The sequence below is a fragment of the Halichoerus grypus genome, chromosome 12 (genome assembly GCF_964656455.1).
Source record: "Halichoerus grypus chromosome 12, mHalGry1.hap1.1, whole genome shotgun sequence".
Taxonomy (NCBI): Eukaryota; Metazoa; Chordata; class Mammalia; order Carnivora; family Phocidae; genus Halichoerus; species Halichoerus grypus.
The window spans coordinates 18,040,157-18,067,019 of record NC_135723.1 but is presented as its reverse complement, the minus strand read 5'-3'; the positions used below and the strand labels follow the sequence as shown (position 1 = coordinate 18,067,019).

General features: G+C 37.5%; 2 protein-coding genes across 6 annotated transcripts in view; both read left to right on the top strand.

The window, feature by feature from the left end:
* The first annotated feature begins 14 nt into the window (after window positions 1-14).
* On the top strand, window positions 15-17,225 carry DUS4L (dihydrouridine synthase 4 like). Of its 4 annotated transcripts, none has more exons than XM_036101383.2 (8): window positions 15-228; window positions 593-683; window positions 4,679-4,815; window positions 9,468-9,589; window positions 12,432-12,549; window positions 13,597-13,719; window positions 14,653-14,879; window positions 15,590-17,225. In XM_036101383.2, the coding sequence occupies exons 3-8, from the start codon at window positions 4,700-4,702 to the stop codon at window positions 15,835-15,837; spliced, it is 954 nt and encodes a 317-aa protein (XP_035957276.1). In that variant the 5' UTR covers window positions 15-228; window positions 593-683; window positions 4,679-4,699; the 3' UTR covers window positions 15,838-17,225. The 4 variants fall into 4 exon arrangements, with proteins under 4 accessions (XP_035957276.1, XP_077916146.1, XP_035957277.1 ...); XM_078060020.1 differs by having other exon boundaries at window positions 593-954; XM_036101384.2 differs by lacking the exon at window positions 593-683.
* A 1,137-nt stretch (window positions 17,226-18,362) lies between these two features.
* BCAP29 (B cell receptor associated protein 29) overlaps window positions 18,363-26,863 on the top strand; it is a 48,287-nt gene continuing 39,786 nt past the window's right edge. The window contains exons 1-3 of one of the 2 annotated variants that reach the window (XM_078060021.1): window positions 18,363-18,450; window positions 18,886-18,992; window positions 23,105-23,205. In XM_078060021.1, the coding sequence (XP_077916147.1) occupies window positions 18,901-18,992; window positions 23,105-23,205 (193 nt within the window). In that variant the 5' untranslated portion in view covers window positions 18,363-18,450; window positions 18,886-18,900. Of the gene's footprint in view, window positions 18,451-18,474; window positions 18,623-18,885; window positions 18,993-23,104; window positions 23,206-26,863 lie in introns of those variants that run through there. The other variant, XM_078060022.1, reaches the window with a different exon arrangement.

Here is a 26,863-nt window from a genome sequence, read left to right as displayed (position 1 = left end):
CACAATGCCGGCGCCGCCCGCTCCGCCCAGCCAGGGCTCCCGGCCGGCCTGGGGAATCAGCTAAGCGGCCGCAGCTGGACGAATCCCGGCTGAGAACAGCGTGTCTCCCGGAGCTGGCGGGCGCCCAGGACCCGGCGCGCGGGGGAAGCCGAGGCCGCGGCGTTGGCGCCCTGCGCAGTCTCCTGTCGCGCCACTGGGGCTGACGTCGTTCCCCCGGCTGAAGAGAAGGTGGGCGCGGGAGCCTGGCCGTAGCGCTTATTTCTGTGCAAGTATTTAACCTGAGAACAGGGGCCTCTCGGTGGAGGCTGGACAGGAAAGCGGAGGTTTCTGGGATCCTCGCTTGCACTCCACAAACACAGCTGGGGAAAGTTAGTAACTCCCCAGCCTTATGTGTCACAGGCCTTGGCTAACAGTCCTGGGGTAAAGGCTGGCGGGGAAAGCTTGGGAAGGAAGTTGCCGGAATGAATACTAAGGGCAGAGTTAGGGAGAGCCGAAGGTTGGTGAAGAAGACTGAACCAGGAAAAGACAAGTGGATTCAGTCTCTGCCCTCTCTTGACCTTAAGCATTTTCTGCCTCTTCCTCTCTTTTTCAGCCACGTGCTAGGAGTGATGCCAAACTTTTTCCTATTACAAACTGATGGATTTTCCGTATCTCAACTAACAGTATTGAAGCTGTCAAATCAAGTTAGTTCCCGTTATCTCCTCCGCTAATACAAGTGCATTATTCACTTAGATTTCTCCCAAGATGAATACTGATAATTTAACAGGTTAACTACTCTTGTGCAAAAAGGTTAGGCATTCCTACATAAAGAGAATCTGTAATATAACTTACCCTGTACACGGAGAACCAGTTTTTCCCGATTCCGGAGCTACACGGTTGTCTCGATGCTGCTAACGGTATTTCAACAAGGTGCTAGAATAGTACTCTGTGCATTTAATACACATAACCACTCAGGTAAGCATGTCTTTTGATACACTGCCTTATGCTTTCTCTTGACTTTGTCTCAGGTTTTTCCCTAGTGTTTTTGGTCTCAATCACGGTCTGACTAGAATTGTTCTGAATGAGTCACATGAATTGTTCAGGGCAGCGTGCTCAGACTCACATTAGATTTCATTATCTATAATACACAAAATTTTTAGTAATTCTTTAAGGTTGATGAATAAGTATCATCTTTGAATTACAGGTTCTTTTTTTTCTTGGCTTTACGTTGGAAGATTCTAGAAAAGTTGCATAATATTCGTTCATTTAGTGAAGAGATTTGAGCCCCAGCCATACACACCAGCACCAGTTTACAAATGAGACTCAATTCCTGTCTTGTTCCAAAGGAGCTCATAAGTAAGGTAGAAACCCATGGAAACAAACAATTGTACCAGGTGCTTTGCAGTTTATGGATTTCTTTATTAAGCTTAACTACACATTGAAATCACCTGGAGAGCTTTAACAAACCACTGATACCTGCATCCTAAGCCCAGAGATTCACATTTAATTGGTCTGGGGTATGGTTTGAGCATCCTGATTCTTAAAAGCTCCCCAGATTATTCTAATTTACAACCAAGATTGAAAACTACTGATTTATTCATTAAGCAAATACATATTGAGGGAGGCCTTTGTGCCATGTACTGGAACTACAAGAATGAATAAGAATGAAATTATTCTTGCTAAAGTTACTAATGACCTAGTTGCTATTAGATGCTTTTTAGTCTTTTTCTTACTTAACTTTTCTGTGATGTTTAAGTTGCTTATCCCCTCCCTCCTTGATATTCTCCCCTCTTTTCAGTTTTTGAATATCACTCTTCGGGTTTATTCTTCTCAGCTCCAGAATTCATCTCTCAGTTTCCTTTGCATTATTCTTTGTCTTTTACTTAAATGTTGGTGCTTCTAAGGATTTCTTGCAAAATATGGCATCCTTAAGTACTTCGTCCATGTGTTTAGTTTCAACCTATTACCTAAAGGCTGAAGACTCTCAGTCTGTATGTCTAGCTTTTTCCTGAGCACCATATCTGTATAAGCAGTTGTGAGGCATCACCATCTGGAAATCCCAAGAGCACCTCAAGTTCAATGTGCCCAAATATGAACTCATGTTTCCCTGCTAAAACCTATTCCTCCTCATTTTTTATCTCTTTGATTGGAACTGCCATCCACCTAGCCTCTAAAGCCAAAGTATATACATCATCCTAGAAATTCTCTCATACTATAAAACATGCACTGTCCTGAAATGATTTCCACTTCCTAAATATCTTGCCAGTTTACTCTTATTTTTATTTCTAAATAGGTCTTAAGTGTGTTCTCTTATTCCTAGCGACCCAGGTCAGATACTCATGCATTGGACTGGTTTACTACAATAGCCTCCTTTGATATTTTGCCAAAAGCCCTACCCCCTTCAGTGAAATGTTTCTAAATCAGAAATCTAATCATGTCATTTTCCTGCTAAAATGTTTCATTTACAAATATACAAGGAGAGACATACAGCCTGTACATAAATCTGCTATGTATGAAAGTATGTCATATGCACGTATTAACATGTTGGGTGCATATGAAAAATCACCCACAAAGGTGGAAAAATGGTTAAGAATCCAAGCTCTATAGTATAAAATCTAAAAATTACTAACATAGAATATAAGGTCCATGATTATCTAGGCCTTCTCACTCCTAATCTGCTCAAATAACACGGGACTACTAATGGTTCATTTTTCAGGTTTATTTCATCAAACATTTTCAAGCCTCTTTGGTTTTATATGTGTTGCTCCCTGTAACAGGACAGTTCCCCATCTCCTACATGTCAGCTCAAGCTTTCCCTCCTCCACTGTTGATGATTTCCCTCATTTCTCTAGACAATTATTTCCACAACAGTTAAATTGTGTGTCAGTGTATGTATTAGAACTACCATTTTGTGTATGTCTAATAGATTTTTAAAAACAGGAGAAATGTATTTCCATCTGTATTCCCAACAGGAACTTAATATTTGTTGAATGATTAAATACATGTCCATACCCTCAAAAGCTCAAGAAGAAATGAATGTGTTATTATTATACTCTGTAAAAGTAATTACAAGTGCACATGATAACAGGAGAGCCTAGGGTGTAGTGGGTAAGTTAGATCAACTCTATCTGGGATTCAGAGAAAACTGTCAGAGTCATCAAAATGGGAGATTATGAGTACATAGACTAAGGCAATGAAGATTTGCTCAAGATTTAATTAAAGGTACTAGTTGGTTGACACACTTGTGGGAGATGGAGAAGTGGAGGACAAACCCCAGGTTTCTGACTTGAGTGTGTAGAGGTGGCATAATCAGGACGCAAAATGCAAGAGAGAAGGAACAGGCTTGACTCGTGAAAAGAAACTACCTTTCTCTTGCTTATGTTTTACCTATGTATGTGGGCTTACATTGTTCTTATCAGAAATTTTTACTTTAAAAAAAGAGGTAAGGGGCGCCTGGGTGGCTCAGTAAGTTAAGCATCCCACTCTTGATTTCAGCTCAGGTCATGATCTCAGCCCAGCATCTGGCTCTGTGCTCAGCAAGGAGTCTGCCCATCCCTCTCCCTCTGCTCCTCCCCCTGTTCCCTCCCTCTCTCTCTCAAATAAATAAATAAAATCTTTAAAAATAAATAAAAAAAGAGGTAAAAGTCAGACTGAGCATTGGTCAGTAAAACTAGCTTATTTCAACTGTACATTATACCTAAAGAAATTGAAATTATAGGTTTATATTTAGATTATAATAGTACTTTCTGGATTAGCGAAACAAAAAATTGCATGTTGAGCAATTAGACCTTCCTAAAGTTTGCCCGTATCTGTTGCTAAGTTACTAAAGCCAAACACTGGAATATGGAAAACAGCCAACACTATGAAATGACAGGATTTTAGGTATAGCAAATTTAAAAACACTTACGAACTATAATTTAATCACTTGTACCTCTTTGGGTATAAAAGTGATTTACTATGCAATTATATGATTATAATTGAAATTTTTGCTAGATGATACCACATTTAAATTTTTTTAAATAAAAGTGTGTTTGCCTTCTGATTCAGATACAAAGAATAGAAATTGCAAATAAGAATAAACATGAGATGAGACCAGTAAATCTCTTGAAATGCTAACTACTTAAAGTTGTTCAGTTAATGCCATTTAGCTTTCCTGCATAAAACAATGTATTTCAAAATTCCAGACATATGCAGTCTTATATATGAAATTATTCAAATCAAAATTTCTGGTTTATCAATACCAAACAGTAACATGGAAAATTTTAAACATAACATGAAAAACCATGTTATTCTAAGAAAAAAAACTTGTCGTTTTCCACATCTTGAGCATTTATTAATTTGAGCAGAAAATGTTACTTTAGTGAGTTAAATATAGAATTTGAAACTGTTAGTGTTTGACACGAACAAGCGTAATTTGTACCGAATATATAAACGTGATGATTTCACAGTGTACTAAAAACTGTCAGTGACTTATAGAGACAAGATTCTGTAGTATCCTATTTGATACTGTGAAAAGAAGCTAAAAAGATTCCTGAGCCCACAAGCCTGACCCCAAAAAAAAAAAAAAAAAAATATATATATATATATATATATATATATGTATATATGCAAATACACGTTCTTGGCAATTGAAATTGTTAGAATGATGGGAATTCATCTAATGAAAGTAATTTTTCTCTATGCAAACTGTCTTTGTCAGATTTGAAACAAATCTGTATTCATGAAGAGTGACTGCATACGAACCACAATATGTCAAGAAAGAAAAAAAGATCCAGTAGAAATGCTTCATTCTGGGCAGCTGGTAAAAGTCTGTGCCCCAATGGTTCGATATTCAAAGTAAGTATTAGTAAATGGTTAATGAGCTAAGATGTGATTTCCTTTTTATGCTCTGACCACCGTATGGGATCATCAAACACCTAGCTTTGGGGTCATGATCTAGGCTTGTGTGCTGGTGTTACTGTTTTCCTATTATGTGTGTCGCCTTGAGTAAACGACCCCTTCAAACTTCACTTTCTATATCTATAAAAAAAGATAGTGTTTGTAACCCCCACCTATAAAGATACAGAGGATATTAAATAAAAGATATTAAGTAAATGTAAACATTCATGCACAGGTTTTTGTTTGTAAGTCTTCATATGTCTGGGACAAATCCCCGGGACTGCAATTGCTAGGTCATGTGGTAACTGTATGTTTAGTTTTTAAGAAACTGCCAAATTTTCTGGAGTGTCTGTACTGTTTCACACTTCCACCAACAGAGTATGAGGGATCTAGTTTCTCCTCATCCTCACCAACTTTTGATACTACCGTGTTTCTTATTTTAGCCATCTGATAGGTGTGTAGTGATATCTCATTATGATTTTAATATCCATTTCCTTTATAGCTAGTGATGTTGAAAATGTTTTCGTGTATTTATTTATCCTGTATATTGTTGAAGAAATGTTTCTTTATGTCTCTTGCCAATATTCTAATTAGATTGCTTTTTTACTATTGAGTTGGTTTTTTAAAATTTTTCAGTTGTGGTAAGATACAACTTAGGCATTTGTCAGTGTACAGTTCAGTGGTGTTAAATGCATTCACATTGTTATACATCCAATCTCTAAAACTCTTTGTTTTACAAAACTGAAACTCTACACGTATTAAACAATAGCTCCCCATTCCGCTCCCCACCCCACCCCCTGGTAATCATCATTCTACTTTTTCACTCTTTGAACTTGGCTACTGTAGGTGCCTCATATAAGTGGAACTATATAATAGTTGTTTTTTTTTGAAACCGGCTTATTTCACTGAGCATAATATCCTCAAGGTTCATCCATGTCATAGCACGTATCAGAATTTCCTTCTTTTTTAAAGACTGAATGATATTCCATTTGTATGTATGTACTATATTTTGTTTATTCATTTATGGACACTTAGGTTGCTTCCGTCTTTTGGCTATTGCAAATAATACTGCTATGAACATGGATGTATAAATATGTCTTCCAGTTCTTTTGGATATATGCCCAGAATAAGTGCTGGATCATATGGCAATTCTATTTTTAGTTTTTTGAGGAACCGCCATATTGTTTTCCATTTTTTCATTCCCACCAGCAGTGTACAAGAGTTCCAATTCCTCGCCATCCTCACCAATACTTATTGTATTGTTTATTTGCTTTTACTATAGCATCCTTTTTTTTTTTTTAAGATTTTATTTATTTATTTGACAGAGACACAGCGAGAGAGGGAACACAAGCAGGGGGAGTGGGAGAGGGAGAAGTGGACTTCCCGCGGAGCAGGGAGCCCGATGCGGGGCTCGATCCCAGGACCCTGGGATCATGACCTGAGCCGAAGGCAGACGCTTAACGACTGAGCCACCCAGGCACCCCTTACTATAGCATCCTAATGGATGTAAAGTGATATCTCATTGTGGTTTTGTATGTCCCTAATGATGCTTAGCATCTTTTCATGTGCTTATTGGCCATGGGTATATCTTTGAAGAAATGTCTACTCAAGCCCTTTGCCCATTTTTTAATCAGATTTTTGTTGTTGAGTTTTTCCTTACTACTGAGTTTTGAGAGTTCTCTATATATTCTGGATACTATTCCTTTGTCAGATATGTGATTTGCAAATATGTTCTCCCAGAATGTAGCTTATCTTTTCATCCTCTTAACAGAGCAAAAGCTTTTTATTTAATGATAAAATCTAATTTACTAGTTTTTCCTTTTGTAAATTGTGCTTTTGATGTAAAGTGTAAGAGAACTTTGTGTAGCTCTTAGTCCTAAAGTTTTTCTTCTACTTTTTTTTCAAAAAGTCTTGTTTTTTTTTGTTTTACATTTAAATCAATTTTGAGTTAATTTTTGTATAAATGTGAGGCTTAGGTTGAAGGGGTATTTTTTGTTTTGTTTTATTTTGCCTGTGGATGTCTAATTACTCCAACACCATTTGTTGAAAGGCTATCTTTCCAGTATTGAATTTCTTTTGCATCTTTGTCAAAAATCATTTGGGCATGTTTATCTGGCTCTTTATCTACATTCCCTGTTCTGTTCTTTTTTTTTTTTTTTCCCTATTCAGTTCTATTGATCTATGAGTCTATATCCCTGCTAGTACTACACAATCTTGATTACTATAGCTATATAATAAGTTTTAAGTTGGGTAGATTAATTCTTCCCACTTATTTTTCTTTCTCAGTATTGTTTTAGCTATTCTAGTTCCTTTGCCTTTCTCAATAATTTCTTATAAATTATCTTGCTGGAATTTTCAGAAGAATTATATTAAATATGTGTATCAATTTGAGAATTGAATTCCTTTCTATGTTGAGTCTCCCAACTCATGAACATAGTATCTTTCCCATTTATTTAGATCTTTTATTTTTTTCATCGTTGTGTGTAGTTTTCAGCATATTAAGTGCTATACATGTTTTGTAAGACACTTGATTATTTCTTTTTTTGTAGCAATTGTAAATGGCTTTATACTATTAACTTCAGTGTCCATGTATTCACTGTTGGTATATAGAAATAAAATTGATTTTTATGTTGATTTTGTATCCTATAAACTTACTGAACTTCCTTATTGGAGGTTTTTTAAAATAAATTCCTTGGGATTATTTATGTAGACAATCATCTCATCTACATATAGGGACAGTTTTATTTTTTCCTTTCCATCATATGCCTTTTATTTCCTTTTCATACACTGAGTAGAAGTTCCAGCACTGTGTTAAATAAGAATGATGAGAACAAGCATCTTTGCCTTGTTCTTTTTTTTTTTTTTTAATTTTATTTATTCATTTGAGACACAGAGATACAGAGAGAGAGAGAGAAAGCATGAGCAGGGAGAGAGGCAGAGGGAGAGGGAGAAGCAGGCTCCTCGCTGAGCCAGGAGCCCGATGTGGGGCTCGATCCCAGGACCCTGGGATCATGACCTGAGCGGAAGGCAGACGCTTAACCATCTGAGCCACCCAGGTGCCCCTGCCTTGTTCTTGATCTAGGAGAAATATGTTCCGTTTTTCACCTTTAAGTATGTTAGCTGTAGGAGTTTTTTGTGGATGCTTTTTATCAAGTGGAGAAAGTTCCTACCTATTCCTGTTTTCTTGAGGGTTTTTCTTTTTATCATGAATATTATTTTGTCAAATGCTTTTTCTACATTGATTGATACAATTATGTGATTTTTCTTTTAGCCTTTTAATAAAGTGGACTATATTGATTGATTCTAAATATCGAACCTTCTGTGTTAACTTTTTTTTTCCTGCCATCACTATAGCAGGAAAGGAATGAGAAAGCACTACCTCATCACTCTGAGGTGAAAGTAAAAGTCCAAATTTCCTATTTCGTCTTCTTTGACACTCTGGGGACAGGGGGCTCCTCATTACTGCTGGCTGGGGGTAAGCCATGGAGGGGATGGCCTGGTACCTGCTGGGCTCTATTGAAAGTCCTGGCCATTCACTAAGCATCCTCTGATACTACTTAACAGTGGGAAGGGAGAAAGGTTTTTTTTGGTTTTTTTTGTTTTGTTTTTTACTGTGGGAAGGGAGAAAGTATTAAAGTCCCAGCTCCTACCTGGCTTTCCCTGACACCACTATGAAGAGGTATTAGAGAACTTTGTTTGGCCCTGGAAAAGTACAAATCTAAGCTCCCCACTCAACCTTTGCTTCTGGAGGTGGGGCCACAGTTTTATCTCTGGTGTTTGGCTGGAGTAGAGCCACTATTTAAAATTGTTCTGTCTTGCTAGGCTTCCCCTTTCCTAGTCCTTTGGTGAGAGAGCTGACTTTTGTTGGGGCTCTTTTTGTCTGCACTCATGTATTTCTGAGTTCCAGCTTCTTCAGGTCCAAATCTGGGATATTTGAGGCAAAAAGGAAACCCAGGGAACTCACCACTGTTGTTCCTCAGGTCCCAAGGTCACTAGCCTTTCTGTTCTCTTCTCTCCACCTTTCAGAGTTTTCTTATGTTTGTTTTATATATAATATACCGAGCAGTGTTAAAGAAAACAAAACTCAGCTGAGTAAATGTGAAGATCTCACTGGCTTTATTAAGCAATTCATGAATCGCACAGCATCCCACCTAGCAGGTAGAGAGGTGCACCATGGAGTTCTATAAAATGGGAGGTTTTTACAGGAAGGAGGATGGAACAAGTAGTCATTAGCAAAAGAAAAGAAAGGATTGGTTCAGGCCAGGATATCTTTTGGTGGGGATGGGAACAACAGGGATTTTTTTTTATCCTGCAGAGTACTATACTATTGCTGTTCAAGAAATTTCAGATTGACTTTTAAAAGGTCACATTCCTGGAATAGGTTGAAACTGTAATTAAGTCTTGGTTTATGGTCATGGAGGGGCAAATGACTCCAATCTGGGCTTGTTTTTTTCTTTTTTTCACAGCCATAATAGGAAAAAGTACATCTACTCTAGCCTCTCAAAGGTAGAACTTTCCTCTAATAAATATTTAATAATTAAATTAAACTTGGAAGTACATATGATTGTGGTGTTTTTTAAATGCCTAATTAAAGTTTTATATGCTTGCAGGTTGGCTTTTAGAACATTAGTAAGAAAATACAGTTGTGATCTGTGCTATACACCAATGATAGTTGCTGCTGATTTTGTCAGATCTATAAAAGCCCGAGACAGTGAATTTACGACAAACCAAGGTATGTGAAACCCAGAGTTTGCTGACTTTATAAAACTAAAAAAAAAAAAAAAAATCTTGTCTGATCAGAAACAGCACAATTCAGATATTTTATTTTTAAATCTTTTAGTTTTTTTATGTTTGTAATAAGTTTTTTAAGTATGCTTTTATTCTGTGCCTTGTAAACTATGGATGATATATCTAAGCATGAGGTTAGCCTTCCTTAGGGCCCCATCCTCTCACCTGAGCTATTAGGTTCCTATCTCACTGCCTCCGGTCTTGCCCCATTCCAAACCATCCTACAAATAGCCCAAAGGAACCTTTGTAAAATGTAAATTTGATCACATCTCTTCCCTGCTTAAAATCCTTCTTGGACCGCTCATGGCCTAAAGCAGTGGTTCTCAAGGGCTGAAACCCCAGGCCAGCAGCATCAGCATCATCTGGAAACTTGTTCAAAATGGAAATTTCTCAGCTCTGCCCCAGGCCCACTGAATCAGAAACTTTGGGTATGTGGTCCAGCAGTCTGTTTTAAAAAGCCCTCCAGGTGATTCTGAGTTTGCTAAAGATTGAAAAACAGTGGCCTAATGAGTAAAATTCCAGTACGTGTCAGGGTACTTGGCTGGCTCAGTCAGTAAAGCATGTGACGCTTGACTTCAGGGTGGTGAGTTCGAGCCCCAGGTTAGGTGAAGAGATTACTTAAAATAAAATCCCAATACCTGTGAATAATCTATAATGTTCCTCATGATCCAGCCTCTGAATATATCTTATGCAGCTTTATCTTCCATTAGTTTCTCTCCACAGCCCACCAACCTTACTCTTTTTTTTTTTTTAAGATTTATTTATTTATTTTGAGAGAGAAAGTGTATGTGCACATGCTAGTGGGAGAGGGGCAGAGGGAAAGAATCTTTCAAGCAGACTCCCCACTGAGCACAGAACCTGTCATGGGGCTCCATCCCATGACCCATGAGATGACCTGAGTGGAAACCAAGAGTCAGAAGCCTAACCAACTGAGCTACCCAGGCACCCTCCACCAACTTTATTCTTTAATAATACTAACTTATTTAAGTTCCTGAAAGTGCCCCATCCTCTCATACTTCTCTACCTAGAATATCCTTTCCTCAGCTATGCCCGTCCCCCAGATCCATATCTCTCTGGCAAACGACACTGCATGCTTCTTAATCCAGCTCTCAAAGTTTGTGTTCAGGGAGTTTGCCAGATCACCCTCCACTATTATCCTCTCTCACAGGCTTTTTATTGGACTTAATTCTACTGTATTATAATATCCTCTTTGTATGCCTGTCTCCCATTCTCTAGACTATGGGCTCCTTGAAGTCTGGAATTATCTTTTATGGATTTGTATCCTTAGCTTCTAGCCCTGTGTTGAAAATATATTAAACTAATAAATGGTTATTAACTTGAAACTCTAACTCTGAGTTATAAAGGGAAAAACATCCTATATCCTTGGGGAAAAGCAAATTCTCCCACCCCATGTTAGTCCTATAAATCAGTGGATTGCCATAGAATTTCTGAATAAAAAAATAAAAATAAACAGAAAAAAATTCTGAATCAGTGAAACTGGGATGATGCTCAGAAATCTGCATTTTGGCAAACACCTAGTGAATCTCATACAGGTAGTCCTCAAAAGAACTTTAGAAAGATTAAAATACATCTATCCAGAGTTTATAACACTAACCCAAAGGAAGATGGGAAAAATATGTCCTTAAAACCTAGGAAGTATCTGACACATTTTCTATATTAAAATGTAAACTTTTATATGTTAGAAAGGAGCACACGTGTACTCAAAGACAAACCAAAACCTGGAAAGAATGTAATATTTACGATAGAGGGGCACCTGGATAGCTCAGTCGGTTAAGCGTCTAACTTGGACTCAGGTGGTGATCTCAGGGTCCTGGGATCGAGCCCTGTATCAGGCTCCGTGCCCAGCGGGGAGTCTGCTTGTCCCTCTGCCCCTCCCCCTGCTCGTTCTCTCTCTCTCTCTCAAATAAAATCTTTAAAATAGATATATATTTACGATAGCAGAACTCATTTCTTTGTTTTATAAATAAAATTTTTAAAAATAATAAGAAAATAAAGAACAATTAAAAGAAGAATTACATGTAGAAAAATAGCCAAAGAATATGGAGAGAGAACCCACAAATAAAAATACACATTGTTGGATATACAATGTAGAATAAGTTGTGAGGAAACAAGAACTGCCGTCCATATTGTTGTGTATCTGTATTGGTAAACTCTTCTGAAAGAAAGCTTTGTGGTGTCTATCAAAATGTTAGATGCCTATCCAGCAGTTACATTCCTGGGAATTTACCCTATGAATATACTCAGAGTAGCATGTGTTTAACAGTATTCTCATCGCAGCATTGTTTGCAAAAGCCACAAATGAAAAACAGTCTAGAAGTACACTCTGTGGTCCATCCATACAGAAGAATACGCTACTAAAAAGAAGAAAATAGGTCTGAGTACAACTCCCAGATATATCAAGGGGGGAAAAAAAGCAGTAGGCATGGAAATATATATAGAATGTTCACATTTGCTTAAATTTTACAGGTATACATAAATTACAGTAAACTAATTCTCATCTTTGGAAATGGGATCTGTTTGTCAAGAGTGTTGTAATGTTCATTTTATCAGATTTTATACTGTTTGAATTTGAACTAAATGTAAATTACCTTTAATTTAAAATATTTAAAATTAGTTAAATGCTATGTTGTTTGAACAGATAGTTCTTAGGCTGAAAATAGTTATTATCCCATACAAACATGACGAGTTTGGCGTATCGTGTGTGTGTGTGTGTGTGTGTGTGTGTGTTTCTGTGAATTTTAATGTTGAGCTATTCGTTTTATCAGGTGATTGCCCATTGATTGTTCAGTTTGCTGCTAATGATGCAAGACTTTTATCTGATGCTGCTCGTATTGTCTGTCCTTATGCGAATGGAATAGACATTAACTGTGGTTGCCCTCAGAGGTAAAGCTTAAAGAAGTTGGAAGAATTTTCAGAAAAATTAGAAAAAAACTATGTGAACATGGTAAACTATTTCTCTAGTTTTCCAAGAATTAAAAAAATAAAAAGAAAATAGAGTTAAAGCGCTTGGGCTCCAAATAAGCCAGAAAAAAATAAGGAAAGATTATTTAGGAACAGATATGCAAAGGTATTTTCTGATGTCTAAAACAAGGTATAGATTAGTGTTTTGTCTTACCACTAGAATTTTTTTGTGTGTGGATCTGCCTTGAACCTGACCCATAAGTAGCTAGGGAAGACTAGAACATTTATACCAGTCCCTAAAGTGAATTTTTACTGCTGTGTCAGACAAGAAACTGTGATTCTATGATTTGAGAAATCGCCACTTGTTTTCTCCTAATTAATTTTCTCTATAAGAATACTTTCTTATAATTACCTTTTCTTTCTATACCACAGTTGTTTGGTTGAGTCTGAGTAACTGGGTATTGATAGGATGCTTAATTTGATACTAATATCCCTACCTTCCTAGCACCAGGTCAGATTATCTGTCAATAATACAAAATGTGTCCAAAGAATAAAATCAAGGTTTTAAGTACATCATAATCCAAACCAGATTAGACATATTTGTATACTCATTAGGAGAGTTAAATAAGCTGTTTAGTGGTGTTGGAATGCTGTAAGCCAAAAATATCTTTCTACTATTAAGATTAATAAAAATCTTGTTATGTACAATAAACATCAAATTTGGAATTCTAAAAATCTGAAGTAATTGAAATTAATTACAAATACCTAAGTCTGTTTTGGTTGAATTAATTTTAATTTAATTTTCTCACTTGCCAATGAAAACCATTTCTCCTAAGTACTTTTTGATCTGGGAACATGTTTTCCTTATCTCTTATCGATCCACTTTAAAATGTTGGATCTGTGAATTATAAAAATCTGATTCCATTCCAGGTCACTAAGATAGAGAAATAGATGTACTTACGGTGCTTTTAAAATTGTATCTCCTCGTCCATCTATTTACAATTCATTTGTTGTGTCTGCTTTATAAAGGTGGGCAATGGCAGAAGGTTATGGAGCTTGCTTAATAAACAAGCCAGAGCTTGTTCGAGATATGGTGAAACAAGTAAGAAATCAAGTGGAAAATCCCAGATTTTCAGTATCTATTAAAATAAGGTAAAGACAATATTTTAATCTACTGACAAGATAGTCCATTACTTAGGAAATTTTTTTAAAAATTCCTTTTGTCTAAGAGTGTGAAGGTATCCATCCTTAATAAATTGGTAGCTAGTGTATGGAAATGTAGAAATAAGACGTTTAGTAAATGACTACCATAATTTTTATTTATAAAAATAACAGAACAACTTCATTTTTGTATTTTTTAACAGAAATTAAAACATCCCTTTATTATTAAAAACTTCCCCTCAAAAGAAACCCTCTGTTTTTTTTCCATGCACTGCCTAATTAATAATGCTGAGAGGGGCGCCTGGGTGGCTCTCTCGGTTAAGCGTCCAACTCTTGATCTCAGCTCAGGTCTTGATCTCAAGAGTCGTGAGTTCAAGTCCTTCGCCAGGCTCCACACTGAGCCTGAAGTCTACTTTAGAAAAATAATAATGATGACGATGCTGAGAAACATTCCTGGTACCAAGAATAGAAAATAGTAATAATATTTGCACTAAAATTTCACAATGAAAAGAAAATAAACCAGGAATAGGTTTTTGGGTGACAGGTTAAAAACATATTTCATGATAATGTATTATATTTTCCCACTCGGGGATTGGGGCATACACAACAGATAATAGGATACTATCTTTCCATTCCTCCATGACAGTACTTGGATGACTTTTTCAGTTATCAAAGCCAAAAGGGTGAAGCACTAAGTAAGGTAAAATTTGTCATCCTATTGTTGCCAATAGTGAAATAGCGAAATTTGAAGTCTTAAATGGGAACTGATCTCTGAACAAAACCTTTCTGATAGTGGCATGTGGTGATAATATAGCAAAGCTAACTGAATAATGTATCAGATGAAATATTATTTTATTTAGCTTATTAATTTTAGCATTAAGATTTGTATGCTGCAAGTAGACTGATGTAATTTTGAAATTACAGGATCCATGATGACCTTACAAGAACTGTAGATCTTTGTCGAAAGGCTGAGGCAACAGGAGTTTCTTGGATTACAGTCCATGGAAGAACTGCTGAAGAAAGACATCAGCCCGTTCACTATGAGGCCATTAAAATAATTAAGGAAAACATGTCTATACCTGTAATTGCTAACGGAGACATCAGAAACTTAAAAGAAGCAAAAAATGTGTGGCATATTACTGGGACAGATGGTAAGAAATAAGTACTTGAGTTTTTTTGATTTTTAATTAGCAAAAAAAAAAAGTGGGGATAGGAGAGTAATGTTAATGTGATTTTTCATTATTTGTCTTTAAATTGGAGTCATATTTTCTTGTTGTACTGATTTAAGCTAAACAACTTATTAAAATTATGTTAACTCTTTTACTTAGAGGCAGTAGATGTTTTAATTTGGGTAAGTCAGTTACTTTTCTCCCACCATCATATCCAGTTAGAAGGCTATTAGTAAAATAGCCTTTTAGTAAAATAGAAATGAGAATTAGTGAACACAGAGTGGTCATAGGAGCCAAAGGAACTACATACTGCTATGCAATTTTATTACTCCCTTAAATTGTTGGCACACCAAGGCCTGTGATAAGTATGGCTAGATGGGAGAATGCAAATAAACCTAAGCAAACCCAACTTACAATCTGGATTAACCCTAAAAAAAAAAAAAAAATCCCTAGAGACTAATTGTTTAATGTAGAAGTCTTAAAAAAATTTTTTTAAATTCTTATAAGTACATTGAAACATTATTGGTTTACAAACATATCAAATTGTTTTGTAATTTAGACTAATATGTGGTTATTGTGAAACCTTGTAATATTACTTTATTTTTCAATATTCTCAGTTTGTTCCATTAAGTTTGACCTCATAACCATGAGTTCTTAATGTGTGGACAAATGTGATATGCTTTAATTTATAGGTGTGATGGTTGCAAGAGGACTCTTAGCAAACCCGGCCATGTTTGCTGGATATGAGGAAACCCCACTGAAGTGCATCTGGGACTGGGTTGACATTGCTCTTGAACTTGGAACTCCGTATATGTGTTTCCATCAACATTTAATGTACATGATGGAAAAGATAACTTCAAGACAGGAAAAAAGAGTATTTAACGCTTTGTCAAGCACATCAGCAGTCTTAGACTACCTTACAGACCATTACGGGATTTGACTGGACTTCCTAAATTATTTTAATATTTACTTCATTTTATATCTACAGTGAAACCACCCATGGTCACATTTTGGTTTCTACTTTAAGTCAGTGTCTCTCACACATTAGCATAAAAACAGTGCCCTGAGAACATTTTAAAAAGTTAGTCCTAGACCCCGTCCTCAGAGATTCTGATTCAGTAGATCTCTAGGGTGGAAACAAAATTTAGTTTTAAAGAGGACCCCAGGTAGATCAAACATCCTGGTCATCCTAACAAACTTTGACAAATACTGCTCTGAATCCTGTTATGGATTTAAAAACAAAAACAAAAACCTCAATTTTTTTTCCTAAAGGAATTGTGTTTTTAACATTTTTAAATAAATAAAACTTTTTATTTTAATACTAAAAGGATGAGTCCTATAGTACTTATAAGTTAACATGAAGCATGTTTGAGTGAAAATAAGTGCAAAGTGACAGAATGAATGCCAATTCTATATAAAATGAAAAGGAACAAGAAATTCTCTATAGAATTACTTTCAGGGCTTAGAGTAAAAATTCAAATTGGAAAATCAAATTGGTACTTCCTAATTCATTAAGGACACCTCAAGGTATTTGTTTTAAACTGTATGTAACTGAATTTAATTATGTGTGATGTTTTCAATAATTTAAAACTAAGATGCATGAAACTCTTTAAATGACATTAACTTCATTACATTTCAAGTCTTCTAGATCCTACAAGATTGAGAGCTTGGTAAATACACCTGTACCTAAAATGATAAAATTAGTTTGTCCCCCACATTTTATGTATAAAATTTTGGTAACCAGTCTGGCAATGATTATATATTTGAAATATTTCTTAGAGAAATATAATTTTTAATTTAAAAACCTAATTTCCATACCCTGTTTTTAGTGATTTATTTATGATGTTATTTTTATGCCTCCCCGCAGTTGATGATAATTTTAATTTTTTTTTATAATTATAAAGTTCCATGGTCTGGGAGTGTTACTAAGAGAATTTTGTTGTTGGTGAATGTGCCACTGCAAGAATTAAGTATCTCAGTTAACTATTAAAAGTTCCATAGTTAAGATATTAGTCTATACCACCAACATGAAAACTGTATCAGGAGACAGTTATCTAAAACTGCTTAATTCAAGTGTTTGGCAATATTAAATGGATCCATTTTAAACTAAACACTGTGTTGCCATATTTTTTAGGCACATTCTATACTTTCTTTTTTCAATTAACATATTTTTAAAGATAACTGGCTTTTTCATTTGATGTAATATGTAAGAATAGGGAGCTATAGTCAAAATTTGTAATTTTTGTGTTTGTAAATTAACTCTGAAGTGAATTAAACTAGTGTGTGTGCACAACAGCATAGAGTACGGTGCACAGCCTTCCAAAGGAACCAGTGTGGAAGAGCATGCGTTTGATTTAAAAAAAAAATACCTTCCTTATAGTTAATTTAGTCTTTTTTCTCTCTTTTCTGTGTGATCAAGTATATTTGTGATAAGAAAAAGCACCCACTTAAATGTATTTTTAGGTTCTATAATTATCTATTTACATCATTTAATATTCCCAAAATAATTCTGTCCAGGAGGATAATACTGTCATTTGCATTTCTTTTTTTTTTTTTTTTTTTTTTAAAGATTTTATTTATTTATTTGAGAGAGAGAGAGAGCACAAGAGGGCGGAGCAGGAGAGGGAGAAGCAGACTCCCTGCTGAGCAGGGAGCCCGATGCGGGACTCGATCCCGGGACTCCAGGATCATGACCTGAGCCGAAGGCAGTCGCTTAACCAACTGAGCCACCCAGGCGCCCTGTCATTTGCATTTCTGATATCTTGTCAATATTTTAAAAAAATTAATAGAGTGTATTCACGCAATGCGAAAATCTGGAAAATAATAACTGAAGGAATGCAGCCACACACATTGTTTTGTCTCCCTCTCATTCCCCAAACATCTCTCTAGATTGTATGGTCTCTTCCCAGCCTGCAGACAGAGCAGGGAAATGTTTTGAAGCTGCATATTTTTCCACGTTCTCACAAGAACAGAATGCTGCACAACCAGCAATCCTGCGTCTTCCATTTAACTCTAGCGCAATCCCGGACAATAAGACCGTTTCTACCAAAGAAAGACGGAACAGGAAAGGACAGGAAAAGAGCGCCTTTCAAACGGGTCCACTGAATTCGCATCACCCTATCGAACCCTCCCGCTCCGGCGCCATTCCTTCTCCGTGGACCCCAAGAAGCTCTTTCGAAAAACGTCGGTTATCCGCGCCCCTCCCACCCAAACCACACTTTATTAGAAATTTACAGTCGGCTCTCTTGAAGAAGTTGACCGGGGAACCCCAAGCACTCGGCCGAAAAGTCTGAGTCACCCTCTAACTCCACCATCAATTAGAAAACAATTATTCTAATGGTCCTCACGCCGCCTGCGACCTCGGCTGGCTCCGACCCCGCGGTTCCGGTTTGGGAGCCGGCGGGGCGGGGAGGGGGGTGGGGCGCTCTTCTCCTCCCCCCCCCCCCCCCCCCGCGCTCGCCTCCCCGCCCCCCCTCGCCCCGCCGCGGCGTCTGACGTCCCGCGCGTCGGCTTGCGCGGAGCAGCGAGGGGAGCCAGGCCGGCCGCAGGCGGGGTAAGGCCGGGCGGGTCCCTGGGAGTCGCGGGCCCCGAGGCGGGGAGGAGCGCCAGGCCGCGCGGGGCGGCGGGGTCGCGCCTCTCCCCCCGCGGTTGAACCTCGGGAGCTGGCCCAGCCCGCGGCGCGTTCGCGGAGTGGGAGGGCCCCTCGTCGCGGGCGTTAGCGGAAGGTAGCGTTATGTTGCTGTCGCTGCGAGGTGGCCGGCCGCCTCGTCGGTTCCGCAGGGCTCGCCCGGGAGGTGAAGACGCGGGCCTCCCGGCCCACCCTTGACCCGTGCCCCACCCCTCCCGCCGCGGGTTAAGGCCAGGCGCCTCGGGTTAGAGGAAAGTCGGAGCCCCCCGTCAGTCCCCTGGACTAAAACATTGCGCCCCAGGGCCCTTAACCAAGTTCTTTTCTTTGAAAGGCAGCAAAGTAAACGGTTTCTCTATTTAGGTGTGAAGAGAAAAAATGACACTCCAGTGGGTGGCAGTTGCAACCTTTCTTTATGCTGAAATAGGACTTATTTTAATCTTCTGTCTGCCTTTTATTCCTCCTCAGAGGTAGGATACCTCCAAATCGTTACAATAAGTATAAGTTACAATAAGTACAGGAAGCATGATTAGCTACTTTAGACTGTTTAGTGTGATATCGGAAAAGTTTTCTTAAGATTAAAAAGTTTTGAATGCTGATTATATAAAAGGTGCTCTTTAAACTCACAAATTTTAGGTACTGTCTAATAATATTAAAATATCACTTTATATAAAACTTTTTATTATATGTACAAACGAATCAGCTGTTTCCCCTCACTTCTAAAAGGAAAAGTACGCAGTCCTTTTGGTTCTGTTGATTACAGATATAATAAAGCCGTGGTTATACTTTTAATACATGTCGTCACCAAACCTAACCTTGTTTATTGTCCTGAGTTGGAACAGTGAACTAAAAAAAGGGAAATGGATAAGTGATGTTAACAGCATGCATGGGTGCAGAAATGTTTCATTGGGGCAGTGGAACAACAATGTAGAAAGTTAAGCCAGTAAATGATTCTTGGTGGTGTTCTTATGTAACCCAAAGATAGCTTCATTAATGTTTAATGGCAATTTTACCACTTTTTTCCATACACAGAAATAATATATACTGAAAGTGCTGAATATGGAAAGTACCACAACCATACATTAGCGTTAATTCCTTAAAGACCTTCAAAGGTCTTTAAGTACAGTACTAAATATTTAAATTGAAGCCTTGGCTCACTTTACCCTTGTAATAATCCTCATATTGCTCAGTTTGGGGGCTGTGGGGGATGGCTGTTAGTAGAGTGGACACACAGTGTAGGATTAGTTTCAGGTGTACAACCTAGTGATTCAACTTCTCTATGGTTATGCCATGCTCACCACAAGCGTATCTGCCATCTGGGGAGTTCAGTTTTAGATCCAGAAAGTTGATAGTATGAATGGTGAAATGCACTTTTAATAAAAATGTTGCAACACCTTTCTTCATGCTCATGACATAAAAGAAAATCTTTCATAAATGAGATCCTAGAGATAAATTCAGTGAGATCCCAATACTGGAAGAGACTTATGAAAATTTTTACTTTGACTCAGCGTCCAGGTGATCTTTACATCTCTTAACTTGCTTCTTACCTACCTAGATTGCTACTCACTTCTGTCCTTGTCTATCAGCTATGCCATCACTTCTTCCTTACTAAAGAAAAAAAATTGAATCATACTGTAAGAAGGAACATTAGAGACCATTTTTTTCCAACCCACTCATTCAATAGTCTAAGTAGTCTAACGTCATCTAGCTGATCCATGGCAGACTCCAGACAAGAATCTGGCTTTCAGCCTAGTGCTTTTTCTACTCTACTGCTCATCCTGTCCATTTGTTTCAAATCTCTATAGTGCCGTTAGCTTTTTGGTAGTCGTTGCAACAAGAGAGTCCTGTATTCAAGAAAAGGAAAGATTTTATTTATAAACATCTGATTTATAAATAAGGCTTAAGAATTTGCAAATATATATATATATATGTATATATATGGTCAGTTAATATTTTCTGCATGAAAACATTCCATAGATTATGGATCTTTTTCTTCCTGCCAAATATTTTTTCTCTATACTATTCAAGTAGCTCTTTGATATATATGTAAATACACAGATTATATATAGGCTCATGTACAAATATACACAAGAAAATATGGTGTATATATATACATGACATATATATATGAACACCATTTATAGTATGTCCTTAGTGTGTGTAGTCACATCTTTTAATATTTTATACATGTATCACCATATCTTCAAAGAAAAGGCTTCAATCTTTATTTAATTTGGCTATTATTTACTCACATAACCCATTGGTTAAAGACACATAGTTACAGGGGCGCCTGAGTGGCTCAGTCAGTTAAGCAGCTGCCTTCGGCTCAGGTCGTGATCCTAGGGTCCTGGGATGGAGCCCTGCATCGGGCTGCATGCTCAGCAGGGAACCTGCTTCTCCCTCTTCTTCTGCCTGCATGTCTGCCTGCTTATGGTCTCTCTCTATCTCTCTGTGTCAAATAAATAAATAAAATCTTTTTTAAAAAAAAAGACACATAGTTACAAGTCAGGCTTCCTAGGTGTATGTCCCAACTTTGCATGTTACTGCATGACCTTGGGCAAATTATTTACCATCTCTGGCCAGTTTCGCCATCTGTAAAATAGAGGTAATACTTAGTACCCACCTCATATAGTGGTTGTGGTGATTAAATGAGCTAAAATATGTAAAAGTGCTTAGAACCTTAGTATAGTAATGACTCAATATATAACAGCTATTATCATTTCCTCCTTGAATTGAGTATTAGTAGAAACTGCTAGTTGTTCCCTGTAGGAAATCTTTTTTGTGTTCCCTTTTATACTGACCCTTGAAATGTGAATTTGCATTGGGACTTAGATGAAGGTATTGCCACTTATCTTCTCTTTCTAAAAATATAAAATTTTTGTAATGAAAAATTTGATTAGCATCTCTGGAATTGGAAGCATAGAGGCAAAGGGACCTCCTCCATCTATATTAGTCTCCCTCCTCTTACCAACTTCAAGTTATTACTTAGGGTTGTTTTCCAAATTTATTAGTTAATAGTTTGTCCTAATCTTAAAGTAAAACTTTTTTTTAAGTTGTATTTGAAGTTTTATTAGGTGCTTATTACTTTTATGTCTCCTTTGGACTCCCATGAATCTGTTATTCATTTAAAATGCCCTCGTAAGGGGCGGCTGGGTGGCTCTGTCGTTAAGCGTCTGCCTTCGGCTCAGGTCGTGATCCCAGGGTCCTGAGATCGAGCCCCGCATCGGGCTCTCTGCTCTGCAGGAAACCTGCTTCTCTCTCTTCCACTCCCCCTGCTTGTGTTCCCTCTCTCGCTGTCTCTCTGTCAAAAAATAAATAAAATCTTAAAAAAAATAAAAATAAATAAAATGCCCTCGTAAAATAAATAAATAAATAAATAATAAAATAAATAAAATAAAATGCCCTTCTACTGGGCCGCCTGGGTGGCTCAGTCAGTTAAGTGTCCGACTCTTGATTTCAGCTCAGGTCAGGATCTCAGGGTCATTAGATTGAGCCCCATGTTGGGCTCCACATCAGGTGTGGAGACTGCTTGAGATTCTTTGTCTCCTTTGCCCTCTTCCCCTTCCCCTGCTCATACACATGTGTGTTTACACTCTCTCTCTCTCTAAATAAATAAATTAATTAAATTAAATGCCCTTGTACAAAGTTTGTTACCTTTCCAATTGTGTGCTGGATTGCTTTGTCATTCCTGGTCATTTATAACCCATACTTTCTTACTTCTGTGTCTTTGCTTGTGCTGCTCAAACTGTCTAGACTATTTTTACCCCATTTTGTTTCCTCTATGTTCACATCTTGATCTAGGTGGTAATTACATGAGTAAATACTTATTCATCAACCTATTGGGCGCCTGGGTGGCTCAGTCGTTAAGCGTCTGCCTTCGGCTCAGGTCATGATCCCAGAGTCCTGGGATCGAGTCCCACATCGGGCTCCCTGCTCGGCGGGAAGCCTGCTTCTCCCTCTCCCACTGCCCCTGCTTGTGTTCCTGCTCTCGCTATCTCTCTCTCTGTCAAATAAATAAATAAAATCTTTAAAAAAAAAAAAAAATTCATCAACCTATTTAAGATTTTTGTATTTTATGTATGTAACATCTCAATGATACTTTTAATTCCTTTGTGGTAAAAATAGAAAAATTCTTTTACTTGGAGCAGATGTAAAAATATATAGCGCAGAGTTGGACTCCCTATTCCTGAAATGTTGCTGATTATTAGACTAATAGGTCTTTGTTATTTCTGAGTTATTACCCAGATTAGAAAAAGATATAAGGTGATAACTTCTATCAGCAATATAACATGTTAGTATAAGAATTCATGTATCTTTACTTTAAAAGTTACTTTTGCTGTAGAATGTTTAAGCCACCAGACAGAAGATAATGTCAGATTATCATTAAACTTGAAAGAGTTGTTCTTTATTTCATGAGCCATTCTTATGTCATATCAGAAGTTTTCTGATATGACATAAAAAATTAAATTTCTGTAATTCTTGTCACTCACTACACAGTTACCAAAATGTTAATTGAATATTTGCAAAGCATTTCAAAATCTTTTGTTTTTTTTACACCTAATGTAATTGTATTGCTTTACAGATGGCAGAAGATTTTTTCATTTACTGTCTGGGGTAAAATTGCAACTTTCTGGAACAAGGCTTTCCTTACTATAATAGTCCTATTGATTGTTCTATTTTTAGGTAAGTACTGGATTCCTCTTTTGATTAGGCTTAACTCTGGGGACTTTTTTTATTAATGAATTCATTGGATTTTTATTTAACTAAGTTGATGTTGCTATTGGGGTACAGTAGGCAGGAGCCATCCTGGGATAGCCACCGTGTATGCCACTGTTCTATGAGAAAATGTTTCCCATGCTCCATACCACCAGCCTCTGAAATGAATTTCTTTTTATAAAACTGGGAACAGCTGGTGTGAGAAGGTATGAGTAGGCGATTGTGGGATGTGATGTGAATGGGTTGTGAATGGGTTCATGCCTCATTTCAAAATGTCAATATTTGTCTCATGGTGTGCTATTGTTATCAAGTAAATCTCCAGCCATGTAAGAAATAACAGTAAAATTGGGCGCCTGGGTGGCTCAGTCGGTTAAGCGACTGCCTTCGGCTCAGGTCATGATGGGATCGAGTCCCACATCAGGCTCCCTGCTCCGCGGGAAGCCTGCTTCTCCCTCTCCCACTCCCCCTGCTTGTGTTCCCTCTCTTGCTGTGTCTCTCTCTGTCAAATAAATAAATAAAATCTTTAAAAAAAAAGAAATAACACTAAACAATTAAAGGACAATAAGAAAAATGGGTCCCAGCTCTACCATCAACTAACTAAATGCCTTTTGGAATGGCATTTCATCTCTCTGAGTTTGGTTTATCCATTTGCAAAACAAAGCGAGAAAAAGCAATCATTTCTGCAGCTCCTTCTGGCTCTAGTATTGTGATCTTTTTTTTTTTTTTTAAGTAATCTCTACACCCAACGTGGGGCTCAGACTTACGACCCCAAGATGAAGAACCGCAAACTCTACCAACTGAGCCAGCCAGGCGCGCCTGTAGTATTATGATCTTTTAACTCTAAAATTATCACAAGAATTTCTACCGAAAACTGCCACATACCCATATAAGGAAGGAAAACGGTAGTATAAGGTTTTTTTGGTTACATATATCAGAAACCAACTGGAGCTCACTTGAGCAAGAAAGCGGAACTTATAATAAAATACAGAGTTGTTGTACAGCAGCTCAGGGAAGGAAGGAAGCCAAATTCCAGGAAGGGACTAGTCTTAGGAACTGAAATGTCCTTTTTACGTCCCTTCATTGCTCCATGGGTCTACTTCATTCTTCCTTATCCCTGTGGACTCTGTTCTCAACTATATAGCTGTGGGCACCATATAGCTGCCAAGTATCATCACTCCAGCCATATGCCAGGATTAACTAGCCATTTCTGAATCCCAGTTCCAATTATAAAGAAAATAAATGAGCCAGCTAGTACTAAGTATCCAACCTTTGTCTGGTAAGCTATGGCCGGGGATAGGAGTCACAAAGCAGAACCATGACCTCTGGCTGGAACCTACTTCTGTGGGCAGAGTGGGTAATTAATTCTTAGAGAATAGGGACATCATGGATGGTTAATACAGGACCTTTGACCTTGGATGGTAAAGGCAGGCAGATAGGGACCTATGCTTTAAGCCTCAGTGTTTCCATCTCAGAATAGGGTAATTACACCTGCTCCACTGAGGTGTTCAAAGGTTTAAATGCAGTAGTGAATGTAAAATACACAGTCCAGTGTTCTTATCCACCAGAATGACAATGGTGTAAATTATGGAAAACCAGTAATTACTCAAGTTTCATTTATATTTTACTTTCAAATTTATTTCATTTTTCTTGTTGGTTGTTTCTCTAATAAGGTAATTATTACAAGGTGTTCGTGTTCCTGGAGCCAGTACTGACTGAATGTGTGTGCATATGTGTGTTTTAAGGGGTGGGAATAGGCAGAAAGGAAGCAGGAAACCAGGAATATGTTTAGTGTCAGCAGAAATGCATCCCAAGAATTTGAAAGGTTCCACGAGTGATCCCAAAAAAAAGGCTGTCTCCATGTGGTTTCTAGAAACCTGACCATACGGCACACCCTGCCCATATGATTGCCCCTGTTTCATTTTTCAGACATAGTTTCCTTGCTTTAATACAGGTGATTTTATTCTGTAGGTAGATTTGTATGGCCATTTACATTTATAAACTTCTTTGATATTATTTATTAATCTTCAGCATTTCTGCATAATGGATCCTGGAATATTTTTATTTAAAAGCCAAAGAAGCTGAATAACAAGCATAAGGATCCTTCATACTACTATGTGGCTTCTTTGGCCTGCTTAAAATAACTCATAAATACCATTGTGTTTGGGGTTTTTTTAGTTGTCTCGTGCTGGTTGGTATGCTCTTACTATATTATTGTGGCAATCTGAGAAATAGAGGAAATAGCCATTAAGATCAAGAAAATTTTTTAAAGATAATTTAAAACACTGGGGTACCTGGGTGGCTCAGTCAGTTGGGCTCCATGCTCAGTGGGGAGTCTGCTTCTCCCTCTGCCCCTCCCCCTCTTTGTGTGCACCTGTGTGCTCTCTCTCAAATAAATAAAATCTTTTTTTAAAAAAGACGATTTCAGGGCACCTGGGTGGCTCAGTCGGTTAAGCGGCTGCCTTCAGCTCAGGTCATGATCCCAGGGTCCTGGAATCAAGCCCCACATCTGGCTCCCTGCTCAGTAGGGAGTCTGCTTTTTCCTCTCCCTCCACGTGCTCATGCTCTCTCTCTCTTTCTCTCTCGCTCACTCTCAAATAAATAATAAGTAAAACCTTTTTAAAAAATAAAAAAGACTATTTCATATACCTTTCTGCAAATAATTTTGAATACCTAGATGAAATGGATAATTTTGTAGAGAAATATAACTTACCAGATGAATTCTAGTAGATATAGAAAATTTAAGCAGACAAATTTTCCATAGAAGAATTACAGAAAGTTAAAAAAAAAAGCTACCCCCATCAGAAAAGAATAAAACCAGATAGCTTTGCAAGAAATTCTACCACTTTGAAAAAACAGACATTACTTTTTTCTCTTATTTTTTATTATTATGTTATGTTAATCACTATACATTACTAATGCTGCTTAAACTGTTCAGGAATTTAAAGAATTTAAAGAAATTTATGAAGCTAGAAAAAAGAAACTCTCTAATTGAAAATAAACCAAAAAAAGTTAAACCAAATAGAAGACTGGTAACATGCTACACAGAGAAAAAAATGTTCACAGCAGCATTAGTCATAATAGCCAAAAGTTGAAACAGTCCAAATGTCTTCAGCTGACGAATGGATAAACCACATGTGGTATATCTGTACAATGCAGTGTTATTCAGCCATAAAAAAATAATGGCATACTGCTACGTGGTGACACAGATGAACCTTGAAAACATATGCTAAGTGAAGGAAGGCAGACACACAAAAAAACACATAGTAAATGTTTGCTTTTATATAGAATGTCCAGAATAGGCAAATTCATGGAGACAGAAAGTAGATTGGTGGTTGCTGGGAGATGGGGGAAGGGCAGAATGGATTTGGGGTTTCTGAGGGGGTTGATGAAAATATTCAGAAATTAGTGGTGTTGGTTGCACAACTTTGTGAATATACTCAACACCACTGAATTATATACTTTAAAGGGATAAATTTTAAGGTATGTGAGTTATAACTCAATAAAGTTGCTATTAAAATTAAATAGGGGCACCTGGGTGGCTCAGTCGTTTAAGTGTCTGCCTTTGGCTCAGATCATGATCTTGGGGTCCTGGGATCGAGCTGTGTCAGGCTCCCTGCTCTGTGGG